Here is a 14,007-nt window from a genome sequence, read left to right on the forward strand (position 1 = left end):
CTCACCTGGACACAGTGCAGTATGGACACTGGTCATTGGTCACCTGGACACAGCGCAGTATGGACACTGCTCACCTGGACACAGCGCAGAATGGACACTGGTCACCTGGACACAGTGCAGTATGGACACTGGTCACCTGGACACAGCGCAGTATGGACACTGCTCACCTGGACACAGCGCAGTATGGACACTGGTCACTGCTCACCTGGACACAGTGCAGTATGGACACTGCTCACCAGGACACAGCGCAGTATGGACACTGCTCACCTGGACACAGCGCAGTATGGACACTGCTCACCTGGACAAAGTGCAGTATGGACACTGGTCACCTGGACACAGCGCAGTATGGTCACTGGTCACTGTGTACACTAACAGATCCAACAAATGTGATGGGCACAGGCTGGGGCCTCACCAACCTCAGTCAGGTCATCTGATGATGAAGTCCTGAAACACCAACTAACCACAGGTGTGAATTACTGACCCCAGATAAGAACAGCTGACCCACCCCAGGTAAGAACAGCTTACAAGTCCAGAGTGCTAACCACAGGTAATAACCACTGACCCCAGGTAAGAACTTCTTACTCCAGGTAAGAATTACTGACTCCAGGTAAGAATTACTGACCCCAGGTAAGAACAGCTGATTCTCTCAACTGTCATGTTCAGTATTTTGAATGTGTGTATTTGCATTAAGGTCACACCATCTTCAACAGAAATCTGTCCTGAACAGCCTAGAGTCACACACAGCTCCTGGTGATGTGTGTGAATATGCACTGCAGTGAGTCTCCACACAACACCTGTGTGTGTGTGTGTGTGGTGTGTGTGTGTGTGGTGTGTGCTCCCTGTACCCATTCAGTTACTGCATTTCTCTTTTTACTTCCTGTTAGCTACCTGTTAGGCAGGTAGGGTATGAAAAGGGATGAATATGAAACAGCATTATTGAGTCCTGTTGATATTTCCATAAGGGATTCATTAATGCAATTGTAATGATGTGGGTTGTAGTATCATTATTGTGTCCTGTTGATATTTCCATAAGGGATTCATTAATGCAACTGTATTGATGTGGGTTGTAGTATCATTGAGTCCTGTTGATATTTCCATAAGGGATTCATTAATGCAACTGTAATGATGTGGGTTGTAGTGTCATTATTGAGTCCTGTTGATATTTCCATAAGGGATTCATTAATGCAATTGTAATGATGTGGGTTGTATCATTAGAGCTGTTTTATCTGTCTGTGGAAATCACACAGTTCTGACTGTTTATTCCTCCTTCTCATTGTGTTCAAACTCAGCAAAGCCCAAAGCTCCCTGGTGTAGATTAGACCTTCCATCTGGTTATGAAGGACAGAGACAGAGACTCTGTCCCTGTGCTGTGTTGCTGCTCTGCTACTGGAAACTGTCCTCTGACTCTGTCCCTGTGCTGTGTTGCTGCTCTGCTACTGGAAACCTCACATGTGAGAGAAGAGTGTAGTTACACAATAACCACCACTAGATGGCAGTATACATCTTTAAATGTAACTCATATGAAATGATGTACAAGTGTGCACAGCATACTGTAGGCGTTATATATACATAACCAATTTGCCAATAATTAAAAAAGAAAACTAAATTAATTGTATTTTTATGTATATAGCCAATAATCACTTGCAAAGTTCTAAAAAGGAGAGACCAAGCAGAAAAATCCACATCATTTATTGAACTGATATTTTGATGTGCTTGTGGCAGCAGTGTAAAAACACAGACCTGGATAACAAACCATCATAGTGTAATAAATTATATAAAATCAGCAATTATTTCAGAGGATTCTAAACACAGAACATCAGAAATGCAATTCAAGTACCCAGAAGACAATGCCTCATAGAACAGAACAGCTATTAGATTCACTGCAGTGGTGATATTTTAATGTGCTTGTTGCAGCAGTGCAGAAAAACATAGATCCAAAAACATCATCAAAATGCCTGCATGCAACAAATCTGCAACATAGAAACACTGTCATAGAGTAATAAATGGCAAAACACCAGCAATTATTTTAGAGGATATTCAACACATCAGACAATTCTGAACAAAATTAAAGTAGCCAGAAGACGATGCCTTAGCAAGGAATTACCACTGCATCTGTCAACACTAGAGGATAGGAGAGCCTACTTTATACATACTAATACAGTGTGGTAGGAGGAGAAAGTGGTAGAGGAAGGAGGTAGAGAGGGGAAGAGAAGGAAGTGGAGAAAAAGGAAGTTGAGGAGGGGAGAGAGAGGGAAGAGCACGGCAAGTGTGCATCAGGTGTGTATAAGGTTGTCAGAAGTGCTAGGAGAGGAGGTATTGGAAGAGTTGCATCTTCAAGAGTTTTTCGAAGAGAGAGACGAATGCCCCTGCTCTGATGACACTTGGCCGATCGCTCCACCGCCGGGGGACCAGACGTCTTATCAAGACAAAGTTGGCTAATATACTGGCAACCAAGTTGGCTTGTTTTTAAGACAAATTTGCTTAAAGCACTGGCAGCCAAATTTCCTTGTTTTCATGATGAGACGTCTTAAAATAACTCTTTTTAAATGGAGTCAAATGATTTAACGAGAAATTGCTAAATTTCTTTATACTAAAACAAAACAAACTAGATTTTTTTGTTTATCTTAATAGAAAATGAATAATTCTCATGGTTTTTAGATAACTAGTTTTAGCAATGTGACTGGGCTGCTCTACTGTTACTGAAACCTTCACTGGTAAGATCCTCAGAGGAGACATCCGACAGCCATTAAAGTACGGAAACACTCTCTCAGTGAAAGTGTGTGTGAGAGTGTGTAGGTGGGTGTTATTATCAGGGTCAGAGAATGACAGCTCTCCTCTGTCCCAGTCCAGCTGCACTCTGATCCTCTGGAGTTTCTGCTTCACTGTGAGGAGAGTGAGGGTCTGTGGTGTAGCACATGCTCCATATATATCATCATTACACCCAACACACCACCATCCACTTGTGGAGGTGTAGTCTCCCTTCCTCTGGAGAGACTCTGTCATCACACCCACACTCCACTGTGTGTTCTCTCCAACCTCCACATCCCAGCAGTGAGTCCCTGAGTTAAAGCCCTCAGAGCCCAGGGCACTGGCAAAGTGATCAAATCTCTCTGGGTTATCAGGAAGCTGCTGCCTCTCATCACCCCATTTCACACTGGTCAGATCCTCAGACAGGATGAGATTGGATTTTGCAGTGTTGGGATCCAGAGTCACAGGAGCTGCAGAGAGAAAGAACACAGAGATTTGTGATGAGAATGTGACTCGTTATCAATAGGGCTGTTTGATTCAGAAACAATACATTTGAATACATAACGTTTAGGTGTGATTCGATTTGATGTGATACAATGTGATAGAGCCTGGGGACAGGTTCACAACTGGACCTCGTCTACCTACATTCTGGAGCAGGCGTAAAGGGAATAGCGCACAACTTACGCAATTAGGAGCTAAAGTTAATCACACCACAAATGGCCTCAAGTCCATTCATAACATCTTCAATACAGATTTATATAGTTTCACTGTAGCCTGTGTTATTTTTCAGGATTGTGTGAAATTGTTAAAAAAATTAAAACAAAACAAATCTGACATCTCACCGAAGTAAATTGGTTTAGTCTTGAAAATTGGTTGCCGAGGGCGTCATAAAAGCTAAGACTGCCATTGCTCGCATCTTCAAGGTTCAAATACCGATATGTATCAGTGAATATTGTTTTTATGTGTGTGTGTGTGTGTGACTGTACTGTACTTACTGTACTGAACAATCTCCTGCATCTTCTCCCAGACTCTGAACTTCAGGTTGCCCAGGTGCTTTGCCACATTGATCAGAGCTCCTGAAACCCTCTCTGGATCCTGCAGTGTGCACTGGGCTCTGGAATAACATTCAGGAGTCAGTGCTGCTGTGGGTTTGGGTTCAGAACCACAGAGAAGAGAGAGACAGGGGGCAGATCACTCACCTTTCCACTGTGCTCTTGTAGTTCTGGAAAATAAGAAAAGAGAAAGTAGGTTAAACGTTGTTGCTATAATAAGGTCTAAGGTCTTTTGCTACATCTTTGTCAATTTTGAATGTTCCTATAGCACTGTTTTTAGGAGACTGACCAATTGACAATACCGAAAAGATTTTAATTTTAAGTGCCTTCTGAGAAAGGTTATTCCTTCATCAGAACCCCCCCCCCCCCACTTCCTAGGACAATAAACAGAGTTTTGATCAACTCGCCACTGACATCCATAAACGCTGCCAACAGAGACTGTCTGTCGTCCCCAAACTCAAAACCCTTTCTGTTGTCCCAGTAGAACTACAGCAGCCTGATATCACCAGACTCACTCAGGGGCTACAGAACTACAGCAGCCTGATATCACCAGACTCACTCAGGGGCTACAGAACTACAGCAGCCTGATATCACCAGACTCACTCAGGGGCTACAGTAGAACTACAGCAGCCTGATATCACCAGACTCACTCGGGGGCTTGGCCTCGAAAGAGCTACACTACAGTAGAAGTGTTCTGCCTTATGCCATAGCATGCCTAAATGAGCTTCCTGGTTGTACCTGATGTGTGTGTGCGTGTTGCTCTTCTCCCATCTTATTGTGTTCCTGCTCTACTCTCTAGAATCATCTCACACCATATCAACAGCACACTCAATCAGAGACCACTGACACAAACCCGGCAGAATGAGACCAAAGATGACATCACACATCAGGATAATGCAATGGGGTGGGTGGCATGGGCAGGTCACCTCAACAAAACAGCCAGATGTGCTATTGTTAAATTATCACTGGTATTAGAGTTAGAGCTCTAACACCCTTACAGCCACATGTGCTATTGTTAAATTATCACTGGAATTAGACTTGTAGATCTAACACCCTTACAGCCAGATGTGCTATTGTTAAATTATCACTGGACAGATCCAACACCCTTACAGACAGTGGATGTTCCTACCTGCAGGAATGTGATGTCATCAGCTCCCATCTTCTCTTCTATGTCTCTGATTGAGTCTGAAAGAGATGAGATCTCTCTGCTCATCTTCTCAATCTTCTCCTTCATCATCTGACTCTTCTGCTTCTCTTCCTCCCTCAGTGCAGCAATCCTGGCTGCCTCTTCATCTTGTAGAAACTGGTGAAGCTTCTCAAACTCCTCCTTGATCTGCTTTTCTGTGTTCTGGGCTTGAGTCTGAATCAAATTACATCAGCTACATGAGTGAAGTTTCACACATTGATAAAATACAGAAAATATCATTGATTAATATGACTTAAATATGATTGGGGGAGGTGGCAGATAGGTAGGAAACAAAGCACCTGATGATTCACCAGCAATATGTCACCTGACAATATGGTCTCCAGGTCATGGCATTATGAAATGACTGCCAGAAGCATCCTTGGATGTGTACAAACAGTGAACTCATATGACACTAGAACACTGACCTTAATATACTCAGCTGTTTCATCACAGGTCACTTTAGCTTCCTCAAACTCCTCCAGCTTCTCCTGTAGAGGCTGCAGCTTGTTCTTGAGCTCCTCCTGAAATGAACGGATCACTTTAGCAAACTCACTCCATTATCAAACTCAACAACCACATGTTATTAATCACATACTGTATGTGCACACATGTTTGTAAGGATACTGTGAGACGCTTAACAAACATGTACTTTTCTATGTACAGTATGGGCTTGAGGTGCACACATCCCATAATGTTAAAACTGTGAGTGCTTCATTAGGGCTCAACAGTAAAGTGTAATTTGTATGTGTACAGTTATAGTGAGCAGCAGTATCTTCTCTATAGAAGGACAAGCAAGGAGGTGCTGCTATACTGATACAAAAGGCCTTACCTTCATCTCACAGGCAGCTTCCACAGTAGGACTGAAGTTGTGATGTTTGTGTAATTTTGAGCACAGACACACCAGGCACACAAGCTGTTTGTCATCTTGGCAGAAGAGCTCCAGTTTTCTTTTGTGCTCTTTGCAGAGTGCGTCCGTATGATCTCTCTCTTGTAAGTAAACCTCACAGAGGTTCTTTAAAGTCAGATTTGGGAGGGGAGAATCTTTCAGCGATGTATTCCTGCAGACCGGACATTCTCTGGATCCTTTGGTGTCCCAGAACTGCTGCAGACAGACTCTACACACACTGTGACTACAGGTCAGGATGACAGGATCCTTGAAGATCTCCGTGCACACAGGACAAGATATCTCCTCTTCTAGTTTAGAGGCCATTTTCAAAGAATAAATGCAATCCAAGTAAACGTTTCCCTCTGGTTATGACTGGTTGACAATCTGTACTTTCACTTTCACAGGTTTGATCAATCTACTGAGTCTCTGAGTCCCGTTTGTGTTTTAGTTGTCAATCTGCAAACTTATCCAAATGTCTGTAAGGTTTTGAACAGAAGCAATGTAACTCTTCCTTGATATTTCCCCCAGAAAAGTCCGCATGCCTGACGAGTTCTACAGGAGTAATGTTGAGCAGAGCAGCAGTCTGTGCCTGAGTTTCACTTCCTCATTCAGGAAACGAGAGTTACAGGGAGGGATCTAGAGGAGCAGGAAGCTGATTGGTCGGTCTCACAGCATTTCCTTTTTTTCCAGATTTAAATTCAAAATACCAGAATGTGTGAATGTATTTGGCAGAACAAAAGGCAAGTTCTATTTTTTACACTGCAGCAATTAGGGATTATGGGTAACTTCTTGGTTGATTATGGGTGTACTTTCTATTTATAATGTTTGAGGTGTAAAAGTCTGGCTTCACATGTTTGTTCAAACCATTCACTTAATCAGCTGATTCTAATTAGCACAACTCTTAAGCCAGGTAGATCAGCTAATTTGTGATATCACCCGTGTTGGCAGTACTTTCTACTTTTACATCTCTGAATGTTTCAACAGATTCAAACAAGTAAAATATGCTTTTCCTCTGCTGTTTACACAATGATCTCAATCCACCTGAAGTGTATGTGAATGCATATTCTACTAAACCTCATATGAAGAGTGAAACTGTGTTTTGCATGTTCTGCTGTCTATCAGTGAATACATATTATCTGTGGAGTTTAGTCATTTACAAGCCTGAACACCGTGCTAAAGTATACATTGCACATGGTTTATCAGACTGTTACAACATACACTGTTTCTGGTTTTTAATCACACCGCAACCATTTTAGAATAATATTCATTCAGTCTGGCTGCTGTATCAGTGTGTATGTGGCTCATTTTATTTGCATATGATGCAGCGACGAGGGACCAGGTGTGAGTCTGTAGAGGTCAGCTGCAGAGTTTTGACTGTCCAGTCCCTCTGCAGGGCCCACAGCATGCTGGTCATCACAGGTCTGCCCTGCAGGTCAAAGGTCATCCAGCTGGACACACACAGAGGAAGCTGGGGGTCAGGAGGGGCAGCGCTACCTGGACACAGCGCAGTATGGACACTGCTCACCTGGACACAGCGCAGTATGGACACTGCTCACCTGGACACAGTGCAGTATGGACACTGGTCACCTGGACACAGTGCAGTATGGTCACTGCTCACCTGGACACAGCGCAGTATGGACACTGGTCACCTGGACACAGTGCAGTATGGACACTGGTCACTGCTCACCTGGACACAGTGCAGTATGGACACTGGTCATTGGTCACCTGGACACAGCGCAGTATGGACACTGGTCACCTGGACACAGCGCAGAATGGACACTGGTCACCTGGACACAGCGCAGTATGGACACTGCTCACCTGGACACAGCGCAGTATGGACACTGGTCACTGCTCACCTGGACACAGTGCAGTATGGACACTGCTCACCTGGACACAGCGCAGTATGGACACTGCTCACCTGGACACAGCGCAGTATGGACACTGCTCACCTGGACAAAGTGCAGTATGGACATTGGTCACCTGGACACAGCGCAGTATGGTCACTGGTCACTGTGTACACTAACAGATCCAACAAATGTGATGGGCACAGGCTGGGGCCTCACCAACCTCAGTCAGGTCATCTGATGATGAAGTCCTGAAACACCAACTAACCACAGGTGTGAATTACTGACCCCAGATAAGAACAGCTGACCCACCCCAGGTAAGAACAGCTTACAAGTCCAGAGTGCTAACCACAGGTAATAACCACTGACCCCAGGTAAGAACTTCTTACTCCAGGTAAGAATTACTGACTCCAGGTAAGAATTACTGACCCCAGGTAAGAACAGCTGATTCTCTCAACTGTCATGTTCAGTATTTTGAATGTGTGTATTTGCATTAAGGTCACACCATCTTCAACAGAAATCTGTCCTGAACAGCCTAGAGTCACACACAGCTCCTGGTGATGTGTGTGAATATGCACTGCAGTGAGTCTCCACACAACACCTGTGTGTGTGTGTGTGTGTGTGTGTGTGTGTGTGTGTGTGTGTGTGTGGTGTGTGCTCCCTGTACCCATTCAGTTACTGCATTTCTCTTTTTACTTCCAGTGAGCTACCTGTTAGGCAGGTAGGGTATGAAAAGGGATGAATATGAAACAGCATTATTGAGTCCTGTTGATATTTCCATAAGGGATTCATTAATGCAACTGTAATGATGTGGGTTGTAGTGTCATTATTGAGTCCTGTTGATATTTCCATAAGGGATTCATTAATGCAATTGTAATGATGTGGGTTGTATCATTAGAGCTGTTTTATCTGTCTGTGGAAATCACACAGTTCTGACTGTTTATTCCTCCTTCTCATTGTGTTCAAACTCAGCAAAGCCCAAAGCTCCCTGGTGTAGATTAGACCTTCCATCTGGTTATGAAGGACAGAGACAGAGACTCTGTCCCTGTGCTGTGTTGCTGCTCTGCTACTGGAAACTGTCCTCTGACTCTGTCCCTGTGCTGTGTTGCTGCTCTGCTACTGGAAACCTCACATGTGAGAGAAGAGTGTAGTTACACAATAACCACCACTAGATGGCAGTATACATCTTTAAATGTAACTCATATGAAATGATGTACAAGTGTGCACAGCATACTGTAGGCGTTATATATACATAACCAATTTGCCAATAATTAAAAAAGAAAACTAAATTAATTGTATTTTAATGTATATAGCCAATAATCACTTGCAAAGTTCTAAAAAGGAGAGACCAAGCAGAAAAATCCACATCATTTATTGAACTGATATTTTGATGTGCTTGTGGCAGCAGTGTAAAAACACAGACCTGGATAACAAACCATCATAGTGTAATAAATTATATAAAATCAGCAATTATTTCAGAGGATTCTAAACACAGAACATCAGAAATGCAATTCAAGTACCCAGAAGACAATGCCTCATAGAACAGAACAGCTATTAGATTCACTGCAGTGGTGATATTTTAATGTGCTTGTTGCAGCAGTGCAGAAAAACATAGATCCAAAAACATCATCAAAATGCCTGCATGCAACAAATCTGCAACATAGAAACACTGTCATAGAGTAATAAATGGCAAAACACCAGCAATTATTTTAGAGGATATTCAACATATCAGACAATTCTGAACAAAATTAAAGTAGCCAGAAGACGATGCCTTAGCAAGGAATTACCACTGCATCTGTCAACACTAGAGGATAGGAGAGCCTACTTTATACATACTAATACAGTGTGGTAGGAGGAGAAAGTGGTAGAGGAAGGAGGTAGAGAGGGGAAGAGAAGGAAGTGGAGAAAAAGGAAGTTGAGGAGGGGAGAGAGAGGGAAGAGCACGGCAAGTGTGCATCAGGTGTGTATAAGGTTGTCAGAAGTGCTAGGAGAGGAGGTATTGGAAGAGTTGCATCTTCAAGAGTTTTTCGAAGAGAGAGACGAATGCCCCTGCTCTGATGACACTTGGCCGATCGCTCCACCGCCGGGGGACCAGACGTCTTATCAAGACAAAGTTGGCTAATATACTGGCAACCAAGTTGGCTTGTTTTTAAGACAAATTTGCTTAAAGCACTGGCAGCCAAATTTCCTTGTTTTCATGATGAGACGTCTTAAAATAACTCTTTTTAAATGGAGTCAAATGATTTAACGAGAAATTGCTAAATTTCTTTATACTAAAACAAAACAAACTAGATTTTTTTGTTTATCTTAATAGAAAATGAATAATTCTCATGGTTTTTAGATAACTAGTTTTAGCAATGTGACTGGGCTGCTCTACTGTTACTGAAACCTTCACTGGTAAGATCCTCAGAGGAGACATCCGACAGCCATTAAAGTACGGAAACACTCTTTCAGTGAAAGTGTGTGTGAGAGTGTGTAGGTGGGTGTTATTATCAGGGTCAGAGAATGACAGCTCTCCTCTGTCCCAGTCCAGCTGCACTCTGATCCTCTGGAGTTTCTGCTTCACTGTGAGGAGAGTGAGGGTCTGTGGTGTAGCACATGCTCCATATATATCATCATTACACCCAACACACCACCATCCACTTGTGGAGGTGTAGTCTCCCTTCCTCTGGAGAGACTCTGTCATCACACCCACACTCCACTGTGTGTTCTCTCCAACCTCCACATCCCAGCAGTGAGTCCCTGAGTTAAAGCCCTCAGAGCCCAGGGCACTGGCAAAGTGATCAAATCTCTCTGGGTTATCAGGAAGCTGCTGCCTCTCATCACCCCATTTCACACTGGTCAGATCCTCAGACAGGATGAGATTGGATTTTGCAGTGTTGGGATCCAGAGTCACAGGAGCTGCAGAGAGAAAGAACACAGAGATTTGTGATGAGAATGTGACTCGTTATCAATAGGGCTGTTTGATTCAGAAACAATACATTTGAATACATAACGTTTAGGTGTGATTCGATTTGATGTGATACATGTGTAGCTCTGGAAAATTATAAATAATTAAATGTCAATCAGTGTTGCACCGTCTTTTCAAATTCAAATACATGTAGTACATGTATATGAGTACATGAGTATATGATACATATAACCATAAAATCAGTAATCCAATGTTTACATAACTCACTTCATGAGAGTGGATGGTTCTTACCTGCAGTAATGTGATGTCATCAGCTCCAATCTCTTCTTCCATGGCTCTGATTGTGTATGAAAGAGATAAGATCTCTCTGCTCATCTTCTCAATCTTCTCCTTCATCATCTGACTCTTCTGCTCCTCTTCCTCCCTCAGTGCAGCTATCCTGGCTGCCTCTTCATCTCGTAGAAACTGGTGAAGCTTCACAAACTCCTCCTTGATCTGCTTCTCTGTGTGATGGGCCTGAGTCTAGATCAAATCAATTTATGTTCATTCATTGCTCCAGTGCACTGTCACTTTAAGAAGAGTCTCAATGGTTCTTATAAGGCCCTTTTGCCAGCTCTTGGTAGAGTCTCTTGCTCAACAGTCTCACCAATTCTAGCCTTGTTTGATTGCACCACATTGATATCACAATATTAAGTTAATACAAGCACCCTTCACTCGTTGCTTTGGAAATGGAAGCATGTAATGTAGGAAGCTTTACATTTCTGTTTGCAATTAAATGAGAATTTTGAGCCTGGTAGCCACTTAGCGTTTCAACAGGCAAATTGTCTTTGTTGCCTTTATAATTTATTTTCTCTTGACGTTTCTTATATTTAACAGGAGATGTCAACCATGACAAGCTACGTGGAACCTGCCTCTTACTCTCTGTCTCTTCTGCATGCTCATGATTTGTTCCAAATTACGCTTTAGTGTGTAGTAGACTAACGTTCAAGCTAGAGCTGCGGAATGGAGAGGCAAGACCCAAAAATATCATCCTTGAATATTGAACATCCTTGATAACTCATTTCTGAAGGTTTTAATGCACTACTGGAATAAAAACTATAAATAAATGCTGTGTTGTTTGCGTTAGTCTTTTAAACGTAAGAATGATCCAGGGCTGATGCTTGGCATAAGAGCAAGATACACCAGGCATGTGCTATACATCATTCACTAGTCAGTGCAGTCGCAATTTGATGACGTTCATGGATCCTCCAGATATCGTACCCATCATGCACTGCAGTTGTCGGCCTCATTTAAATGCTGGGGGAGGGCCCAGAGGCAGTGGCCCCACCTATAGCCCCTTTCAACAAGGTAAACAAAAACAATGCTTGAACGTTCTATTTGGGCCCCAATCTACTTCCTCTGCATTAAGATAACATATGGAATGTTAAAACGGAAGTCTTGTGGGGCCAACTAAGATGCTGATAATGGAACTCTCTTGAAAGGGTCTATAGCCCCGCCCCTGGCTTTAGCTGTAGACCTTTGTGAAAATCGCCTGAATTCTCCATTAAAGCTGTTGTCAAGGTTATCCAATTAGCAGCAAACTTTGTTCCTTTAAAAACATATTTTGAGTGATAGGTACATCTGACTTGATTCACATCTCCACCTATGTTATGTAACATGTGCCTGGTCCGCACCTTGATGTGTTTTGCTGTTTTATCACAGGTCACTTTAGCCTCCTCCAAAGTCTTCTTGTTCTCCAGTAAGAGCTGCAGTTTGATCTTGAGCTCCTCCTGAAATTAATAACAGACTTCACTGCAGACTGCAGCATCTCTACATCAACAGTGACGTTCATTCATATCCAAGGTGATCACCATAATTAAGAGAAATCATTCTTACCTTACAGTCAAGAGTTGCTTCATCTATAGGATGGAATTTATGGCCAGTGTGGTTTTTGGAGTCTCTACACACCAAACACACAGGCTGTTTATCATCCAGACAGAAGAGCTTGAGTTTCTCACTGTGCAGACTGCAGAGCACCTCAGACCCTGCTGAAGCTCTCTGACTTCTCTCCTGTAAGAAGGTCTCACACAGGTTCCTTAATGCCTTGCTAGGAGGATATAAATCTTTTGAGCACTTTCTCCTGCAGTAGGGACATTCTCTGGATCCTTTGCTCTCCCAGAACTGCTGCAGACAGGCTTTACACACACTGTGAGCACAGGATAAAATGACGGGATCCTTGAAGATGTCACAGCACACAGGACACGTGAGATCCTCTTCATGTTTAGAAGCCATTTCGTCTTTTCTGTAAAGTCTCTCCTCAGTCGCCAGCTTCACTTTCACTTTCAGCAGTCACAGCGCACGCGTCATTCCCAAACTCAGATTCTTCTGTTTCACACTTTCATCCAGCCAACTTTCAGCCTCACCAGCTTCAGACCCAAACTGTTCCCCTCATTACTTTTAAAAACTGTGTTTAAGTAAGAAGGTTCTAGCTAAAGTATCCCACATTAAGGTGTCTAGTGGAGGGAACAAATCAACCTGTCACTTAACTTCACTTCCTGCTCCTGCACGAGTCAGGCAGAGGGAGGGACTATGGTAAGAAAAGGATTCTGATTGGCCAGCCGTAGTTGCCGGGCCAGTTCCCTGGTCTCTGCTGCCACCAACTGGAGTTCAGTTCAACGTTCCAGTTGTGGGTGTGAACTGTATAGGGTGACCTAGAACTCAGCCTAGAACTGTAGCTGCTAGAGGCACAGGGACAGGACAGGCAAGACTTTCCCTGATGCCTGATGAGGCAATTAAGATGTTTTTGAATACATATTAAAAATGAACGTAAATGTAAGAAATTGAAAAAGAGCAAGAAGTCTGTAAGTCCCACATAGTCACATGGATAACATGTGCAACATAATGTTGTGTATAGGTTAATTTAGCATGGATAACATTGTGTACATTTATATATGGATAACATAGTGTACATATGGGTTCATTTAGCTGCACACTGAGGCTGGCCCCAGATCAGTGGATTACACACTCTCTCCAACACAGACACTGATCCTGGTGTTCAGGTTCCAAATAGGCAGATGAGATTCTCAACGTGTGGTCTGTACAGATGAATGTCCTACATAATGAAGAGAATAAAGTGTTTTGTAGTACAGGTACATATACACAATACAATTAAGTGTGTGCTCAAGAATCTGTAAAGTAAAGTGAGAGGTGCGTAATCACATGTGATATTGTGTGGAGCCACATACAGCTGTGATCTCCTCTCTTAATCTGATCGTAAGCAACACTATGCACAGTTGTATGAATGTGGTCAGCAGTGGGCAATCAATATTAAAAAATGTTGCTTTAAATAAACCAATTAAATAAATAAACATATGTGTGGTGTGCTGCTCCTTACTCTTATG

The 14,007-nt window shown here is 42.9% G+C and overlaps 2 protein-coding genes and 1 long non-coding RNA gene across 3 annotated transcripts; 1 reads left to right on the plus strand and 2 right to left on the minus strand.

The window, feature by feature from the left end:
• The first annotated feature begins 1,420 nt into the window (after positions 1–1,420).
• Positions 1,421–3,521, plus strand: LOC121693497. Its single transcript, XR_006025524.1, has 3 exons — positions 1,421–1,495; positions 3,403–3,407; positions 3,511–3,521. It is a non-coding gene; the product is annotated as an uncharacterized LOC121693497 (long non-coding RNA).
• LOC121693015 (E3 ubiquitin-protein ligase TRIM39-like) lies at positions 1,676–6,472 on the minus strand. The gene is made up of 6 exons (XM_042072150.1): positions 5,816–6,472; positions 5,412–5,507; positions 4,930–5,160; positions 3,948–3,970; positions 3,744–3,862; positions 1,676–3,218 (listed from the first exon to the last, which is right to left on the minus strand). Exons 1-6 carry the CDS (start codon positions 6,194–6,196, stop codon positions 2,620–2,622), a joined length of 1,449 nt encoding a protein of 482 aa, XP_041928084.1. The 5' UTR covers positions 6,197–6,472; the 3' UTR covers positions 1,676–2,619.
• A 2,803-nt stretch (positions 6,473–9,275) lies between these two features.
• Positions 9,276–13,187, minus strand: LOC121697184 (zinc-binding protein A33-like). Its single transcript, XM_042078571.1, has 5 exons — positions 12,503–13,187; positions 12,301–12,396; positions 10,919–11,149; positions 10,743–10,752; positions 9,276–10,617 (listed from the first exon to the last, which is right to left on the minus strand). The coding sequence occupies exons 1-5, from the start codon at positions 12,896–12,898 to the stop codon at positions 10,019–10,021; spliced, it is 1,332 nt and encodes a 443-aa protein (XP_041934505.1). The 5' UTR covers positions 12,899–13,187; the 3' UTR covers positions 9,276–10,018.
• Positions 13,188–14,007: the final 820 nt, after the last annotated feature.

This window comes from Alosa sapidissima, chromosome 2 (genome assembly GCF_018492685.1).
Source record: "Alosa sapidissima isolate fAloSap1 chromosome 2, fAloSap1.pri, whole genome shotgun sequence".
NCBI lineage: Eukaryota > Metazoa > Chordata > Actinopteri > Clupeiformes > Clupeidae > Alosa > Alosa sapidissima.